Here is an 18,745-nt window from a genome sequence, read left to right as displayed (position 1 = left end):
GTCATATAATGATATATAATGCGAACAATATCTTAAAACAGGTAGACTACTAAAACCAATATACAGGTCAAAAGCTCTACCGATAAAAGGAAACCAATTAACCAAAGCATAATTAACATTTTAGGATATTCTTTTCTTTTTCCAATTTTCATCTTTCCACTTTCCATGTCCTCCTGATTACATCACTAGTAGTGAATATTCAAGCCATTAACTCTTAAGTATAATAACTTTTGTGGAGATGCATAATGGAAATACACAAAAGCAATGATTTATTCATAATACTGGTTTTGGTTTATGGTACAGTAAGTTAACAATTAATCACAAGCTAAATACAATACAATTTACCTTCAAGTAAAAATGGAACGTATAAGTAAAGGGAAGGGAAGTTATATACATATAAGATACTTATATACGTAATAAGTATCTTAATAAGGCTCGTAAGAGATATGACGTTTCAAATTTCAACAATAAATCACAGCATTCATTAGTGAAACTTTCATGTCTATTATTTAATAACTCATGGAAATTAGCTTTTTCAAAAAGAGTGTATACAAAGTGCCAAAGGTTTCACAGCTCATTTTCAAAATCAAACTGGTTGTCAATTATTTATTTCTGCCAGGAACTAAAACAACATATCAAGAACATAAGTTCTAAAACGACTTTTGTGCTAACTGACATTGCTGAAAAGTACAAACAGTGCATTTATTTTGTCAAAAAGGTGTAAGTCACTTCAAGTATTACATAGATTTTACAATATATTAACTTCTTAACTTATATTATATATTATTTTATCAGCAACAAGTCAAAACTTTAAATTAAGATTACCAAGAACTTTTACCAAAGGTAAAGAAAGACAAGCTTAAGGTTTAAGAACATTGAAAGTTGAAACCAACCCTATATCTGATAAACCACATCTTTCACAACATGTGTTGTGAAAGAAAAAGTGGTTAAATTGACTGCACTCCAAGTCACGGCTAGACTTATTTTGGTCCTGAAAATTAGACATGTTGTCTTTGGATGCCGCTCGTTACAGGTCATGGTCAGAGTTGTGAGGATCAGGAAGCTTCTGAATGTCGCCGTTTTGGAACAGGTTGAAGTAAAAAATTACAATTTCCTCATAATTCTTCTTAGAAATCCTTTCATTGATGCCATGGATCCTGAAAACAAATGGCAAAAATGTTATGTTTTCCAAAACATCATACTTGAGGCCCATTCATACTCAAACGATTCAACGATACGTACTGTATGTACAAACTGTATCTTATCTTACAAGTGAGAAGTGGGCGGAAGTGGTGCCGCTATCATGCAGCCATTATCATGCAACCGTTATCACTGCCCCCACTTTCCATTGCTATGCTTTCTAGTTGTATACAAACGAGTCACGCCCCCATAGAAAGACGCACAGTGGCGTCAGGCTACGAGGGAGCACTCGTTTTGTTTCTCTGCATATTTCCTAATTCATTTAGTGAGTCCCCAAATGGCGTTTGGTGTGTGACATGATCGCACCAAACTTGTTTTCAATGAATGCTAGACTGAAGACTAGATTTTAGTTGTAAAATTCTAAATTAATGCTTTGTAGACATACAGAGTGCAAGAACTACCAGGGTTTTCACATGAGACAAACAAAATAATACAATTTGGCGGGAGTGCGTCTTTAACTACAACTGGGTCACACAGTTGGATCATAAGACTGCCTTTGCCTTCCACACCTCCGGCACACTTCTGCCCCAGAGTGTAAATTGTTCCGGCCTCCCGTCGACACGCATAGCTCCAAAAAAGCGGCCAATGAGGGATCTATTATTTTTAATATCTACAGTATGAGTCAGTGTTCTCCACTGTTTTCTACCAGGGAGGGGAGGGGGCGAGCGCTCAGACTGGTGAACCAATAGGATCCGCCAGCTGATCCAGCCGGCACCTGCCTCTCTATACCAGAAATCATGCTGGCTGGCTGGGCCAGGCTATATTGACAGCAACAGACTTGGTCGAGTGAACCATCACTCACCATTTGAAAATTCTTACCTTTGAGCATCGCCAGGTTTGAGCCAGATAGGAGCAAAGCGATAGATATCATTGGTCAGCTCCTTGAAGTGACGGCTGTCTGTGTTCCCAATACAAATACCTGCATGTGGAACATTTTGGATAAAATAATTACCTCATGGTCATGGATTGTAAGAAATACAACCACCACTCCAGTGAAAAGAATCCTATCCCATTTACACATGGTTCTGACCTGGTGCCACGGTTACTTGTGGGAACATGTCGAGCACAGTTTTCTTGATGATCTGGTAACCGAAGGAGGTTTCATCATACGAACTGACAGGCAGAGGGTCGAATCCTGACACAAGCTCTATCTTCACACGCTCGTCCCCAACAGTGGACTGGATCAGGTCCATAATCTGAACAACACACATCTCAGCTGCTACACATTCTCACTCCCAGGCTGTAATATGGTGATGAGTTGGGTAACATCTACTGTAACTGTACTATACCTAGCAACTTTGTCTGAAAGGGGCTGAATCTCACCTCTTTTAACGTCTGTGCTGAATGGATACGCAGATTGACGAAGGCCTCAGCAAGCGAAGGGAGGATATTCACCTGGGTGTGGAGGAAGGAAAATGGTGAACAGTAGGGAAAATAAATTCAAAATATAACAGATAGGAAAAGGGAGCAGCTAAATGCTTTATTGAGGTAAGTGTCCCAGAAATATACAAGCACCTGTAAAGCTGTAAATGGTAAATGGTGCATTTATATAGCGCCTTTATCCAAGGCGCTTTACAGAGATTGTGCATTACATTCACCCATTCATACACCGATGGCAGCGGAAACCATGCAAGGCACCAACTAGCACATCGGGAGCAATTAGGGGTTCAGTGTCTTGCTCAAGGACACTTCAACAGTAACTCTGGGGGAGCCCGGGTTTGAACTGGCAACCTTACGGTTACCATCCAGGCACTCTACCCCTGAGCCACCGCCGCCCCACTGTATAGTGTCCCAGAAAATTATAAGCACTTGTAAAGCTGTGAAGAACTAATACAGTCTAATGTCTGTGTAGTTTGTTTGACCCAAAACGCTTCTTCTCTCAGAAACCTTCCGGGTGAACTTTTCTTTCATACATATAGATTTCCGGCGCCCCCCGACGTTTTCATTGCTCGGTTTCCATCACCGCATGGAAGACTTTGGCAAAATGCCGGAAGGTAGGCTAGAAGCCTATACGCTCATTTTATTTCAAACTTGTATTGCTATGTATGTAATACTATGTATGTTTGGTTTCACTTGATTGACGTCATACAAACACACATTTTTAACTTAATTAGTTGATATGAACATGCAGACTCGACGTGCGCCAAGAACCCTTTCAGCGTGTCTTGTTCCACAGCCATATTGTACTGTACATAATAACCTTATTGTAAAAACGTACCTTAACTCCTGCATTAAACATGGTGACAGCAGTGGTGGTTCGTACAAAAGCATTGGTGTCAGGTCTTCGTTCCATCATTCTGCAACATGAAGCATTCTTATCTATTTATTCCTAGTTATGCTTAATTAAACATATTTAGTCCCCCAGTGGACATTTAATTACCTGCCAATAAGTGGAGAAAACAGCCACAGGTTCGACATGATGAGTTTCAGTGGAAGCCCGAACTGTTAAATCATAGAAGTAGAACTGGTGATAAAAAAATATTGCAAAGAGATGTTTGATGTCACATGACTGGTAGCAGATTTACAGCAGTGTCTTGCCTTATGAGCCAGATGTTCAAAGGTTCCACGTTCAGGTCCCTGTCCAAACAGTCTAGGCATTGGGTTCTCCTCTAGCCTTAAAACACAGCAAGTGAAGAGACAGTACGTCAGTAAGTCTTGGATATTAATAATTCATCTCAACAACAAGGCAACTTAGAAGTTGTGCATAGGTGAGCCAAGTCAGTGGCTTTCTGCCTACAGTAAGTTTGTTTTCAGCTCCCTCTAGACTAGGATACGCTGGGGGGATAAAACTCTACTGTAGTCCAAAAATTGTATTTCTTTGCAGCACCTTTTTACTGCTGTAGCCAAGATACCAATGCTGCTCTCACTGGGAGGCATGGAGGAATGACCTGGAAATGTAGACACACTCAGCTTTACTGTAGCTTGACCTTTCTCACTTACACCAATCCTACAAAACAGAGAGAGAGAGAGAGTGAGAGTGAGAGAGATGGTTGTTGTTGGGATCATAATGCTTTGTATCTGCTACTAAAGACGATAGTTCAATAAGTCGTGTGTTTCTATCTCTACTTTTCAGTGGGTTGTGCTTAAACTGTATACAACAATGGCTGCAAAACATAAACTGTGTTTCGTAATGGCTCTAAATAACAGGAAGTTTGGAACAATGCGTGTGTTGCTTTTTTCTACAATGTCCGTCAGCGATGGTTCCTCACAGAGCAGCGGGTCCGTCCACACCACTGATGACTCCATCCAGAACCGCCAGACCCTCGTCCAGGACAAACGCCAGCTGCACGCCGCGTTGTTTCAGCAGACGCGCTATGTTCACGGCCCCCTGGTAACCTGACACCTTTACCCAAACATACACACACGCATACTTAAATTTTATTTCTATTCTCAGTGACATGTTGAATGTCAGAGGGAAAATAATTTAGACATTAGTTGTTCATCATTGGTTAACGTACCTCTTCATCGTGTCCCATGCCGATATAAAAGCCCCTGCGTGGTTTATAGCCTTTCATCAGCAAGTACTCCAGAGCCTGGAGAATTCCCTGGGAGAAAAGAAGTTAAAGGGTGTTCAATAAATAACCTTTGACTTGGTGCACTGCTAGCCTGTCACACACCATTTCTTACCATAAGAGAGTGCTTGTCATCAATGGTCCCTCTGCCATAAATGAAACCATTCATCTCCTTAGCAGAGAATGGCGGAGCTTCCCAGCCGTCAGCCTCGGACGCAGGAACTACGTCGATGTGGGCCAATAGCATGTAAGGTACCAGACGAGGCTGGGTACCTGCCACCCATAACAGGTGACTGTAGTTGGAAACGAGCTCATGCTGGACCAGGCCCGAAGAAAAAACTGTTGGAAAGGCTGAAACGAGGAGACAGGCGTACATAACTTTTCAACATATTTCCCTTTTGTGCATATTGCATACAGTGTGACAGTGTGACTACCCTACACTTCACCGCATGAACCGTAGCAAGTAACTAGCATCTCTATTCTTGCCTCGACCTGTCATAGTTAACCAATCTACAATGCGGTGCATTGTGAGTTGTAGATTGGCTATTTTCAGTGACGGGATTTCTAAGCTACACTCCGTGAGTCAGTGTAGAGGGAAAAGTCACACCCGTGTGAAGTGAGGGGTGCTCTTACCATCGTACATCATGGCGTAAATTCTCGATTCATTGTCAATGGGAATTTAATGTTTGTGTAGGACCAAAATCTACACCAATAGCTGAATATAGCCTCTCAAAAAAGAAGGGGACCAAGTGGGGGGACCTGGGGGCATGGTTAACTTCCAGTTCCTTCATTGATACACAAAGTAACTGAGGCTATAGTCTATAATGTCATGTCAGTACTATGCCTAGACTCATAGGAGGCCTTAAGTATGTTTCACCAGTTTCAATTGAAACGGGCCTCCATCGTCAAGGGGGCCTCCACCCTCAAGGGGGACCTCCACCCTCAGAGGGGGACCTCCACCCTCAGGGGAGCCTCCACCCTCAGTGGGGGACCTCCACCCTCAGGGCCTCATATTTAGTCTTGAAACGGGCCTCCAGATTCCTATGGCCACCCCTGAGAACACACAAACACACAAAGCTGTCCATAGGGCGCGCTAGCTCCCCTCAAAGAGCCAGAATGCTAAATGCTTGTCATTCAGCCTCACTTTGAGTTGCTCAGTGGACTGTCTCTCACACAGCGATATGGAGAAAAATATCACACCCGCGTGACGTGAGCGGCACTCTTATCACCATACATCACATTCCGTGATCAGCCAGTCAGCTTGAGCACATTCCGCGCATGCGCGAGCGCACACGCACACACACAGACGCACACACACACGCACACGCACACACACACACACACAGCCTCAAAATACAACACAGCTCAGTGTTAGGGAACCCTGTAGTGTGTGGAAGACCCTTAGGCCCTCATTTATCAATCGAGTGTAAAATCTGCCACAGATTCGAGTGCAGGTTTCGTAGTACACCCACGTCGCCACGGCATTTATAAAGTGATCGCAAACAGCTGATCCTTCCTTAATTTCCCATCCACGGGCACAAGCAACGTGATATCAGCAGCTCTTCCACCCGATCTGTGGACGGGTGGTGGTCTGTTGACGAGGGAAGCTATAGCTAGCATGGGAGCTAACGTTAGTTTTAACAGTACTTTCCATCCGTTCCCCAACACCTCAAACTCGCTGCTGCGTTTACACGGGCAGACACAAAGACGAATGGGAATATCATTTGGAGCTTTAACAATGAATGATAGACTATCGTTGCCTCTGCCTGTTTAATGGTCAGGGTTTCACTGTCCACAGCAGGCAGACCTGTCAAAACGATGCCCTTCCCAAAACTCAGAGACATGCCACCACCTATAAATTCAAACCCACCTCTGGAATTCCACTTTAATTTATTTTATTCCATAGTCTTAGTTTTTCTCTAATAAAGTTGTTTTTATTTGTTTTCTCATGTTCTCCTTGAAAAGTGTCGATAAGTACTCAGAGAAGCTTTATATAAATAATATTATTATCACTATTATTATTACTACTTGTTTTATTGCCTATGCTTATGTAGAAAAAAAAGCTCACTGCTCAGGTCAAATAGGCCTATTGATATGCGATTAAAATGTGATTAATTGAGATTAATTAATAACAAAGCCTCCAATTAATTAGATGTTTTTTAATGGACCCATAAGTGTTTATTATTTAAGTTAGGTTTTGCCATAATCATGTCTTTTGCCATAATCAGGTAGCTTTATAACAAATATGTATTCGGCTATTCGGTATTCGGTTTTCGGCCAACTGTTTCCTATATTCGGTATTCGGTTTCGGCCAAGAATTTCCCTTTCGGTGCATCCCTACCATGAATGGAATAGGTTTGTAGGCTGGCCTATATTCATTTTACCCATTTGTGCGCAGTGCACGGCGAAGGCGTCAGACTGCGCACTGCTGTGATAAGTCCTGTGGGTGAGTGATGCCTGCATGAGAGATAGGCTATCATGTCGATGTCAAGGCAGTCATAATCAACGTTGTAGTGATTTGATCATTGATGAACGAATCATAAACATATGGATGAAGGCTTGCAGCTTGCATGTGTGCTGGTATGTGTTGGCGACGCACACCGCGGTCCCGTCCTCCCGACCCCCTAAAATGATCTTGCTTTTATCTGAACTGTCAAAGCAATTATTTAAATGGTGAATGATTAAGCCCCTTACGCCTATAGCCTGCTACAATTGCAAATAGGCAAGCTGTATGCTTGTCATTGTCACTTGGAAATAAAGGCGTGCAGTCCATTTATGCCTTTTTTTTAAATAATATCACAGACAGTAGGCTACAGTGATATAGGCATCTGATGTCATGCCGCATCTAAGTGCCGCATGCGCTCCCAAATCATCTCACAAGTGCGCTCGCATAACAAGGCCAGTAAAGCACTGTTAGTTTAAGCACAAACTAATACATTGTAAACATGTTATATTGTTTTTAATTGCGCAAATTTAATTACTTATAAAGTTGGAAATCTCTCTTTTTCTTTTTTTTACATGTAGGCTATATACATAGTTTTATATGAACAGTTTAGGAGTGAAAACATATGCTTAGATGCCTGTGACAGCGTGTCAACAGTTCAGACAATGCTGCTCCGCTTGTGTACGACAGAAAAACAGCCAAGGACAAAGCGTACGACAGCTCCCGACCAGACGTGACTTTTTGTCCTACTCAAGTTCAATTTCAAGCTTTGGTGGAAATGGTAAATGCCGAAAATGTCGGTAATGCGTGCACCCATATTTTGGCGTACGCACGGTTGATAAATGAGGGCCATAGATCCATAGATCCATAGACCCCAAGGTAGCCGCAATAAAGTAATAAATGTAGCAATAGAGTTCAAAGGGTGCAGATGAAGAACAGCTGCGTCGTTAAGGTGTGCATGGCAACAGTTTGTGTCTCGTGTGATTTCACACCAGAAGATATAAGATGATGCACCGTGTTGAAAATGACCGTAGCCGTCGAGAGAAAGAAGAGATCGAGATAGACAGACAGACAGACTGGCAGACAAACAGACAGACAGAGTGATGTTGTCTTGGACCGTTTCTAAAGCAGGAGGACCAAAGCGATTCCGTCATGCTGCTGTAGCAGTGAGGAACAAACTGTATTCCTTTGGAGGCTGTGATGGAGGGAACAGATCGGACTACAACATGGAACAGATGGATGTCCATGTCTTCAACACAGAGTCTTTATGCTGGAAGAAGTTACCTCCAGTGGAACCTGGAAGAGGAGACAGTGACCTTGAGGTTCCATCGATGCGCTTCGGCCACACAGCTGTGTTGGTTGAAGATACAGTCTACATCTGGGGAGGCCATCCTTACTGCAATGTGCTTTATGCATTTGATGTTGACTCCCACAGATGGTTCCAACCCAGGGTTTCTGGGACTGTTCCAGAGGAGAGGATCTACCACTCAGCCTGTGTGTTGGAGAAGGTCATGTTTATCCATGGAGGACACACCAAAAGCAATGGATACACTAATGACATGTACAAGTTGGACACCAGCACAATGGTCTGGACTTTAATTAACACCAGAGGAACTCTACCTCCTGCTTCACACGGTCACTCTGCCACCATCGTCAGGACAAAGATGTTTGTAATCGGGGGCCGGAGGGAGGGGGTCTACAACACCATCAGAGTGTTTGACACGGAGACAAACGCCTGGCTGGACACACCTTCTGCACAAATTCTACCAGAAGGACGCTGGTGTCATTCAGCAGTTATCTACAATGGAGAGCTGTACATATTTGGTGGCCTGAAACAAAAACAGACCTTCAATGATATGTGGAAATTCAGTCCAGAGACCTTCTCCTGGAAGAAGGTTGAGCCCAAGTGGAAAGGACTATGTCCAATGTATGGTATGTGCTGTTGCATTGTGGGAGATCATATCATCCTCTTTGGAGGAAATAAAGGAAATAGTGTCTCTTATCTCTGATGAGCTGTTCATCTTATACTTGAGTCCTTGTCTTAAGACGTTATGTAAGCTAGAAGTTATTCAGTACGCTCTGGACCAATCAGAACTCCCACACAACATCAGGTGGGAACTGGCAGCCATGGCAACCAACGACAACAGCAACAACAACAACCGAGACCACATTCCAGACGAAGGACAGTGGTGGTGTGTCTAGTCACGAACGGCGATGAGACACAATACAGAGAGGAGATGGAGAAACTGGCCATGTGGTGTAATGACAACAACCTGTCCCTAAATGTGGACAAGACCAAGGAGATGGTCATTAGAGGCCCTACTGTGCTCACCCCACTTACCATCAACGGTGCTGCTGTGGAAAGGGTAAAAAGTACCAAGTTCCTGGGGGTGCACATTGCTGACGACCTAAAGTGGTCCACTAACACCTCAGCCATCACTAAGAAAGCCCAGAAGCGCCTGTATTTCTTGCAGAGTCTGAAGAAAGTGAACTCCCCCCCCCCCTATCATGACATCGTTCTACAGAGGAACCATCGAGAGCGTCCTGACGTACTGCATCACTGCCTGGTATGGGAATTGCACAGATGACGACCGCAAGTCCCTACAGAGGATAGTGAGAGCAGCGGAGAAGATCACAGGTGTCCCCCTCCCCCACATAGCTGACATATACACGGACCGTTGTGTCAAGAATGCCATGAATATTATGACCGACCCCTCCCACCATCTCCTTGAACTCCTGCCATCTGGTAGGAGGTTCAAGAGCCTAGGAGAAAGCACCAGCAAGCTGTCCAATAGTTTTTTTCCCCAAACCATCAGGACACTGAACACTCGCCACATATTGCCCCCAAGGAGGGATGAATAACACTTTACACACATGCACTTTGAATGCATCAGCACTTTTTCCTGCCAATGTTGTCTGCTCCTTTTACCTTCTTAATGTTTTTTAATAAGGCCTTGCCTCTTTTTAATGTGTCTATTGTTTTTAAATGTGAAGCACCATGAGCCATGGAGAACGGTATTTTGCTCCCCTGTATGCCCAGTGTATATTTGTGGAAGTAACAATAAATCTGATTGATTGATTGATAACAGCAGAAAGATCAAGAAATGATGGATCAACATCTCATCCCACCTGATGGTGAACCTCTCAGCATCACTTACTGAGATTCAAACCTGAACACGGTGGAACTCTCATTATTGTATATTTATTTCTATGATCTTTTTTTATTTAAAGGACCAAGCAGTCCTGAAAGGACTTGGTCTTTTATTGTCATTGTTAGTTTTTTCCCCCTTCTCCTTCTGCCAAAAATGGCAGTTTTGGCTGAACCGTGCAGTCGGTTTTTAGCGAAACTTAAAAAAATTAAAATTAAAGAAAAAGATTATCGGCCTACAGAAAAAACTAAAATCTTAAAGACTATCTGGTACACAGCAAGCTAAAAGGAATAAATACACCAGCACGCCAGAGACCAGAATACTTCAAACCCAAACAAATAGTTATAAATAGAACTACCAAACGCATGTTGGAGATTAAACAACAGATAACAGCCAGCACCAGCAAATGTGTATATTTATTCACATGTGAAAAATGTGGCTTACAATTATGTCGGAGAAACGAGTAAAACAATAGCTACAAGGCTGAGACAACACAGATACAATATTAACTAGAACAGCACTCTGTCGAATGCATACTTGCTTGTTGCACACTAGTAGGCCATAAATGGCCAACTAGTACGCAAACAGAGCGCGCAAGTACTTTCGACTGCTGTGGAATCTTAGTATCTGAACGTTTGAAATGTCTAATTATTAGGTGTAACTATTTGCTACCTATCTACTTTATGCATGTAAACACCTAGTATTATTAAGTATGGTTCAAGTTTCTATCTATATAAGAAATACACTTTTATCAATTTAGAAATATTCTAGATCCCTTTTTAGTTTTTCAAAGATTTTCTTTTAGATATATACTTAGTTTTTGCATACTACACTAACGTTAAGCTTTATGGTTAACTTTTTGACACTATCGTTACTTTTATACACCCCAGAAACATAATGTTGTATTACTTACGTCATCATTGAGAGCAGTTATACATATACTATATAGAGTATGTAGTTGTAAGTTGATTAGCGGTATACTGTGGTTACTTTGTGCCAAAAACCGTGCCAGCCAACCCGCCACTTGATGCGTATGTAAATAAAACAGCAGATTTGTGCCTGGTTTGCTGGGACCAGATTACATAAATGACCATATTTCTTACGTCATCATTGAGAGCTAGTCATACATATACACACCATGTACTCTGGTCCCAGCAAATCAGGCACAATTTGCTATTTTATTTGACTGATTATGTATATAGTACACGTATGACTATCTCTAAATGATGACGTAAGACATACGTATACATACTAGAATTTCGCGGCCGCTTCGCGGCCGCTCATCCCAGAGTTACTTTGCCGCGCACTATGGGAAGAAGGAAATTGCGGAAGTTGACTCCACATGTAGTAACGGATGGGTTATTAGTTATTATTATGTGTCCTTATTAGTGCAGTGTAGTGTAGTCAACACGTTATGGCTCATACACACTGCCCGGTATTTGCTCCGATTATGCTGTCGGGGAGCATTTTTGGCGCTGGTCGAGATCGTGATCTACCTTTTGGGCACCGCTTAACTCAACCTTTTTTGTCCCAGGGCACACTTTTCATAGCCTAAAAATCTGGGGGCACACCTAGATATACGGTTTGTGTACACTGTATATATACCGGTGTGTATATATAGTAAATATATATATTATATATATATATATATATATATATATATATATATAGAATATTAGTGGTCCATGACATGAAAATGTTTGAGAACCACTGCTCTAAAACAACATTGGACAATGATGTTTGACAGTCAGCAATATTGTTGCTTATTCTAGATTTATTTTCTGACTTTTTCGGATTTTCTGACTTGATCTGAGCTGGATGCAATCCTACCTGGATGCAATCCTACCTGGAGGGGAGAGAACAGATGGTGGAGGTGAACGGAACACTGTCCCCTCCCCTCCCAGTGAGCTGTGGCGTCCCACAAGGAAGCATACTAGGGCCTTTACTGTTCCTAATTTATGTTAACGACATGACTTCAGCTTGTGACTGCAACTTGTTCCTGTTCGCAGATGACTCAGCACTGCTGGTCTCGGACAGGAACAAACTGCAGGTTGAAAAGACCCTCAGCTCTGAACTCGGTAGAATCTGCACCTGGCTCGCTGATAACAAACTATCCTTACACCTGGGAAAAACTGAATCCATCCTCTTCGGATCAAATAGTAAACTCAGCAAGGCAGATGGCTTCTTGGTTAGAGTGGGTGACAATATTATCACACGAAAAGATCAAATTACCTACCTAGGTTCCATCCTGGAGGCCAATCTTTCCGGTGATAAAATGGCCACCAACGTAATCAAAAAAGTCAATCAAAGAACAAGATTCCGTTTACAGGATCTCCTCACTGGTCAGCAAAAACACCTTGAAGACCTTAACAGGAGCCCTCGTACAAGGTTTCTTTAACTATGCATCCACCTCTTGGTACCACAGCACCTCAAAGGCCCTTAAAACAAGGCTCCAGACCTCTCAAAACAAACTGGTCAGGCTCCTACTTGGCCTCACCCCCCGAACCCACCTCACCCCTGCCCACTTTGACAGGCTGGGATGGCTTAGGGTCGACGACAGAGTACAGCATCTTGCAATGGGTCTGGTCCACAAGATTCGATACACCACCAAGATACCCATGTACCTGTCTAAATACTTCCTTAATGTAAACAAAGTCCACACCCACAACACCAGAGGGAGTGCAACAAACCATGTACAACCCAGATTCGGCACAAACAAGGGACTAAATTATTTTCGCTCCTATGCCACCAAAATGTGGAACGCCCTACCAACAGTCATTAAGACATGTGAATCCCTTGACTCCTTCAAAACCGCTCTCAAAGGGCACCTACGGATGGCTGCATTTCGAAACTGGCCTCTGTAAAATCTGAATCCCCCCACCCCCCCCCCCCCCATTTTCCCTCACTGTATATTGTATCTTTTCCCTTTTTTGCTTCCCATACGATGATGAATTCCTGTTCTGTTCTTTACCTACAGAGAAATGTCTATTTGTATGTCTCTAAATGTTTGTATGTCTTTAAATGTTTTGATGAATTGAACAATGTGGACCCTGTTGTAAACAAGTGTAATGCTTAATTGGGTCGTCCACTCACAGTTGACAGTCTTTGTATTGAGTTTGTGCTTAAAATGTACTGTAAATTCTACAAACTGTTAATAAAGATGTCAATAAATCAATCAATCTAGCCTGTTAACATTTTCATAGACCTGGTTGCTTGTTTCCCTCTCAGTCAATGTGGCAACCCTGGTCAGAGCCGTGTTGACTGTTGTGGTTCTGTATACCCAGGGGGCAAAGGGGGTTGACCTGCATTTGCCATGACCTCAAAGGTTGTCCACCAGAAATAGTATCTATGACCCCGTAGGATCACAACCTATATGGACAACCCGGTCAATTTTTTGCTGGAAGTCCAATATGGCCGCCGCAATATTGGCCCCTATTAGTTATAATGGGGGGTGAATAGGGCAAAATTTTAAACCAAAACCAAAATCCACGAAACTTCTCAGGTTGATCAATGATATAAATATGAACATTTTCTGTATTGAAAGTTTCCATGAATTTCAATATGGCCGCCACAATATGGCCGCCACAATATTGGCACCCAGAAAATAGGTTTGGCTCTAACTTCTGAACCAGATGAGCTAGAAACGCAAACTCGGTGTCTATTTCATGTTTTCTGACCATGAGAGACTCAATGGAATACCCATTTTCATTATTGGGTGTGTCTGGACCCTTATTGTGCATATTTACAAGATGGTGGCTACCCGAAATAGTGCTTTACCATGATTTCTACCATGATTGTTGACTGTTTTAGCAAACACAAGCAATATTAATCCATTGGCTAAGATTTATGACACAGAAGGGACATATATATTTGACATTGCATATTGTCATTTCCCCTCAGATCCTATGTAGAGTTGTAGGAATGATTTCAGATAAAATCAGAGACCAAAACAATGTATCTTAGAGATTACTTTACTATGGGACTGATACTATGGGATTGAATGGGACTGAATGGGAGTGACAGTCCCATAGTAACAGTACCTCCCATTCACTCCCTCACTCCCATTCAGTCCCATTCAGTCCCATTCACTCTGAATGGGAGTGAATGGGAGTGACAGTCCCATAGTAACAGTACCTACCATTCACTCCCTTTCACTCTGAATGGGAGTGAATGGGAGTGACAGTCCCATAGTAACAGTACCTCCCATTCACTCCGATTCAGTCCCATTCACTCCCATTCACTTTTATTCACTCCCATTCAGTCACATAATAACAGTACACCCCATTCAGTCCCATTCACTCCCATCGTGTTAGTCCCATAGTAACAGTACCTCCCATTCAGTTACATTCCCTCCCATTCATGGATGCATGGATGCACCTGGGACGTATCCTCAGTGATGTATCCTGAGGTCAACGGGGTTCCGGGTCTCTCAACATCATACCCCTCACTCAGGCGACCCAGCCGGGGTTGATCAAGTCCCGACTTACGTCCCAGTAGCTACCCTCAATCAGTCCCACTAGGGAAAAACCAGCGGCACACAATCCGTTGGAACTACTCCAGAACTACTCTGCCAGGGCTGGGAGGTGCACTTCTGGCACATGGAGGGACTAGGCTCTGTGGGTTGTCTCCTGGTCGGGCCCCTCCTACGTCTCACCAGGTCCACTCCTGCTCTCACCAGGAGTAGAGCGAGGACCTGTGCGTTGAATCAGAGTCCCAGCACCAGACAGTTTATTCAGGAGTGGTGGGCATTGGGCAATGGTTCCGCAGGGTCATGGTGCTGCGGTTCCGCTTGCTGCTTGCATGGCCCTCCCAAAGGCCTCACAGAGGGTTGTTGGACTTCATCCTCACAGAGGACACAGGCTGGGGCACTAACCCATACTGCTCACCGGGTGCCGTCTACATTCCGGCTGTCACCCGTCTCTCCGGTGTCACCAGACTATACCTGGTTGTCACATAGTCTATTCCTATGAGTCACTATATAAATAGAAGAACTATAACTAAAAAACATCGCATGGATGCACCTGGGACGTATCCTCAGTGATGTATCCTGAGGTCAACGGTGTTTCGGATCTCTCAACATCATACCCATCACTTAGGCGACCCAGCCGGGAGTGATCAAGTCCCGACTTACGTCCCAGTAGCTACCCTCAATCAGTCCCACTAGGGAAAAACCAGGGGCACACAATCTCTTGGAACTACTCCAGAACTACTCTGCCAAGGCTGGGAGGTACACTTCTGGCACATGGAGGGACTAGGCTCTGTGGGTTGTCTCCTGGCCGGGTACTGTTACCCATAGTAACAGTACCTCCCTTTCACTCCCATTCACTCCCATAGTATCAGTCCCATAGTAACAATACTTCCCATGCACTCCCATAGTATCAGTCCCATAGTAACAGTACCTCCCTTTCACTCCCATTCAGTCCCATTCACTCCCATTCTATCAGTCCCATAGTAACAGTACCTCCCATTCAGTCCCATTCACTCCCATTTTGAAAGGTGTGTTAAAATGGCCTAAGTCACATTTTATTATGACTTAGGCAAAAGAATATGGCCTAAGTCTCCCTCTTGACATAGGCCATTGTTTTAATAGGGTGTAACAGGAAGGCCTTTTACATTAGGGCTCGGGTGATTTTACCAGAGGTGGCCAGCATCACCAGGTGGTGAGTTAGGCCAAAAAAGCAATTTGGCAAAAAATGACTTAGGCAATTAGTTTAATAAGGTGACGATATTCAAAACAGTCAACAATCATGGTAGAAATCATGGTAAAGCACTATTTCGGGTAGCCACCATCTTGTAAATATGCACAATAAGGGTCCAGACACACCCAATAATAAAAATAGGTATTCCATTGAGTCTCTCATGGTCAGAAAACATGAAATAGACACTGATTTTGCGTTTCTAGCTCATCTGGTTCAGAAGTTAGAGCCAAACCTATTTTCTGGGTGCCAATATTGTGGCGGCCATATTGTGGCGGCCATATTGAATTTCATGGAAACCTTCAATACAAAATATGTTCATATTTATATCATTGATCAACCTGAGAAGTTTCGTGGATTTTGGTTTTGGTTTAAAATTTTGCCCTATTCACCCCCCATTATAACTAATAGGAGCCAATATTGCGGCGGCCATATTGGACTTCCAGCAAAAAATTGACCGGGTTGTCCATATAGGTTGTGATCCTACGGGGTCATAGATACTATTTCTGGTGGACAACCTTTGAGGTCATGGCAAATGCAGGTTTCCTAAAAAAAGGGTGGTTTGCCCCCTGGGTAGTATGATGATTTAGCTTATACAGCTAGGAGGATGCAGCAGGCTGATGCCGTCATGTTTAACAGTATTTTGCGCAAATATGTCCCCGAATTTATGGATATGGTGTTGCTGACTGTTTACCTCCCTCTCACACGCGCGCGCGCACACACACACACACACACACACACACACACTTTTTAACAGAGTATAATTGTTCTGTTTTGTAAGATGTGGTACAGTGGTAGGATACACATGAACACCCCATATAGTTATAAAAGGGCAACCCCCTGTAAATAAACTGTGCCATGGTTCGTTTCGTTACCTTTCTTCAGAAAAGTGTTGAACTCCAGCAGTGCGGTGGTGTTGAGTTCTGTCTCTGAGGTGGACACGGTGGGAATGCGGATTGACTCTGAATAACAAACAATGAAAAGCAATGCTTATTATTAATAATAAAGACTAAAGGGCAGAATAAACGCTGCCATAATCAACGTATACGCGGTATACGCCCCTTTTATTTGGGATGACAGTTTGAAGGCTTAATCCTACTCTGAAACGCTCGCCAGATGTTCAAGCTATCAACGCGCCCCACTGCTACGCGTTGATAGTTTGAAGATCTGTTCTTTTTTCTTTAAGTTTGAACAGGTTATTAACCTCATCAGACCAGACTTTCTGCAGGACCTGTGGAATGCCTGGTTTCGATTCCGAATTAACTGGTGTGATTCCTCTGATCCGGGCTAAAGCCCGCCTACTGTATTTGCTCATTTAAACACGCATATACACTGTTTCCGTATCCGCTCTGGACCCAGACCGGACCAGCAATTTGCTAAGCGAACTGAGCCCTGTTTGGAACAGGTCAATGAGTGCACATTATCGTTACGTTATCCACTTTATTGTATTCTACTGACTAAAAATTAAAATAACTCAAATCACCTTTAAAAAGAGCGATAAGTTCTTCTCTCTGGCGCGGGTTTATGTCTGCCGACAGATTGTTGGTCTTCTCCCAGTGAGCGAGCTGAAGTCCAACATTTACATCCAGTGACAGTGTCCTGATAGTGATTATCATACACAACACCAGAATAATAAATAACAAGCTACAAACGACGATCTTTAAGAATCTACATAATTTAAATTTTGTTCCACGGTCTGTCATTTTGCGTTGTTGTTGTTGGTGTGTTCAAGCAGCTGACAGACTTCTCTCTCTCTCTCTCTCTAGTACAGAACAGCACAGTAAAGCATGGAGCCTGGGTAAGAGGTTTTGTTACAGCGACACCTGCTGGCCCGAAAGCAGCCAAACAACCTATGAACTCTTGTTCTCAGTTGTACAATTGTGGCCTTGCCTTCTTGCTATGTCATCTGACTTTGTCCACAGTAGGAACATATTATTTACATGATTACACAACCTGACAAATTGTAAAAACTCTTGGTGGTAGACGGGTAGTGTCTAGTCAGGAGCATAGCGGAGGCATGTTCTTGATGGTTTATATTGTAAAATCACTCGAATTAGACGGAGTAATAGAACCTGCACACTCAAATGCTCCAATTTTATTTATGTTTTCGAGCCTGGGCTCTTTATTAGGCGGCCTGCAGGTTCCATTCTTCCTAATTATAATCTTAAACCAGCATGGTACACCATCAGCTTTTTTATAAACCAAACTCCAAACACACTGCACTCCTGGACTGCAGAGGCCAACATGTTCACATACACCCGGTTAGTGTTACTGTCATCAGAGATTTGTGTCAAACCACTGCACCGCTGTGTCCCTGCTGAAGCCTACTTGATGTACTGTATTATGGTCATCTAGCTACACTGTCTGCATGTGGATATGAAGCTGCTACTTTGTGACAGCTTCAATTTGTCTTTCATACAACGCATCAAAAGTCTGGTTTAGATGGGTTTCTATATCTGGAAAAATATCTAACTATTTGAATGAAAGAAGCCCCTCCAAATAAATTAATTTGAATACCACTCTCGTATTGCCATTGGAAATTGACAATTTAAAGGGAACTAGGAAAGTGCACAAATCTCCACCAGCATGCCTCACTCATCAAAAATATAATCTCTCCCAGGTTGGCAGAGATTATATTTACATTGTAATACAGCAAGGGTTACTGAATGTCAAACTAAGTCTATTCCCCCCCACTGAGCAATTTTCGGCTTTTAGACGTCTAAATGACCGTCTAAAAAATGGGGT

General features: G+C 43.0%; 1 protein-coding gene across 1 annotated transcript; it reads right to left on the bottom strand.

Moving 5' to 3' along the window:
- Positions 1-592: 592 nt before the first annotated feature.
- Positions 593-17,739, bottom strand: LOC310861507 (N-fatty-acyl-amino acid synthase/hydrolase PM20D1.2-like). The gene is made up of 13 exons (XM_083768970.1): positions 17,484-17,739; positions 16,876-16,962; positions 4,828-5,063; positions 4,659-4,745; positions 4,410-4,543; positions 4,028-4,147; positions 3,739-3,814; positions 3,581-3,642; positions 3,419-3,497; positions 2,524-2,595; positions 2,231-2,396; positions 2,020-2,119; positions 593-1,157 (listed from the first exon to the last, which is right to left on the bottom strand). Exons 1-13 carry the CDS (start codon positions 17,701-17,703, stop codon positions 1,028-1,030), a joined length of 1,569 nt encoding a protein of 522 aa, XP_083625096.1. The 5' UTR covers positions 17,704-17,739; the 3' UTR covers positions 593-1,027.
- Between the last annotated feature and the right edge of the window lie 1,006 nt (positions 17,740-18,745).

Source organism: Protomyctophum parallelum (assembly GCF_964188405.1).
Source record: "Protomyctophum parallelum genome assembly, chromosome: 7".
Classification (NCBI taxonomy): domain Eukaryota; kingdom Metazoa; phylum Chordata; class Actinopteri; order Myctophiformes; family Myctophidae; genus Protomyctophum; species Protomyctophum parallelum.
Note: the sequence above shows the minus strand (reverse complement) of the source record. Positions and strands in the feature narration are given on the sequence as shown.

Coding starts and splice junctions, on each gene's coding strand:
- LOC310861507 (XM_083768970.1), bottom strand. CDS start 17,703: ATGACAGACCGTGGAACAAAATTTAAATTATGTAGATTCTTAAAGATC. Junction 4,148..4,409: donor GTGGACGGACCCGCTGCTCT/GTGAGGAACCAT, acceptor TCTGTTTTGTAG/GATTGGTGTAAGTGAGAAAG. Junction 2,397..2,523: donor CAGCACAGACGTTAAAAGAG/GTGAGATTCAGC, acceptor TGTGTTGTTCAG/ATTATGGACCTGATCCAGTC.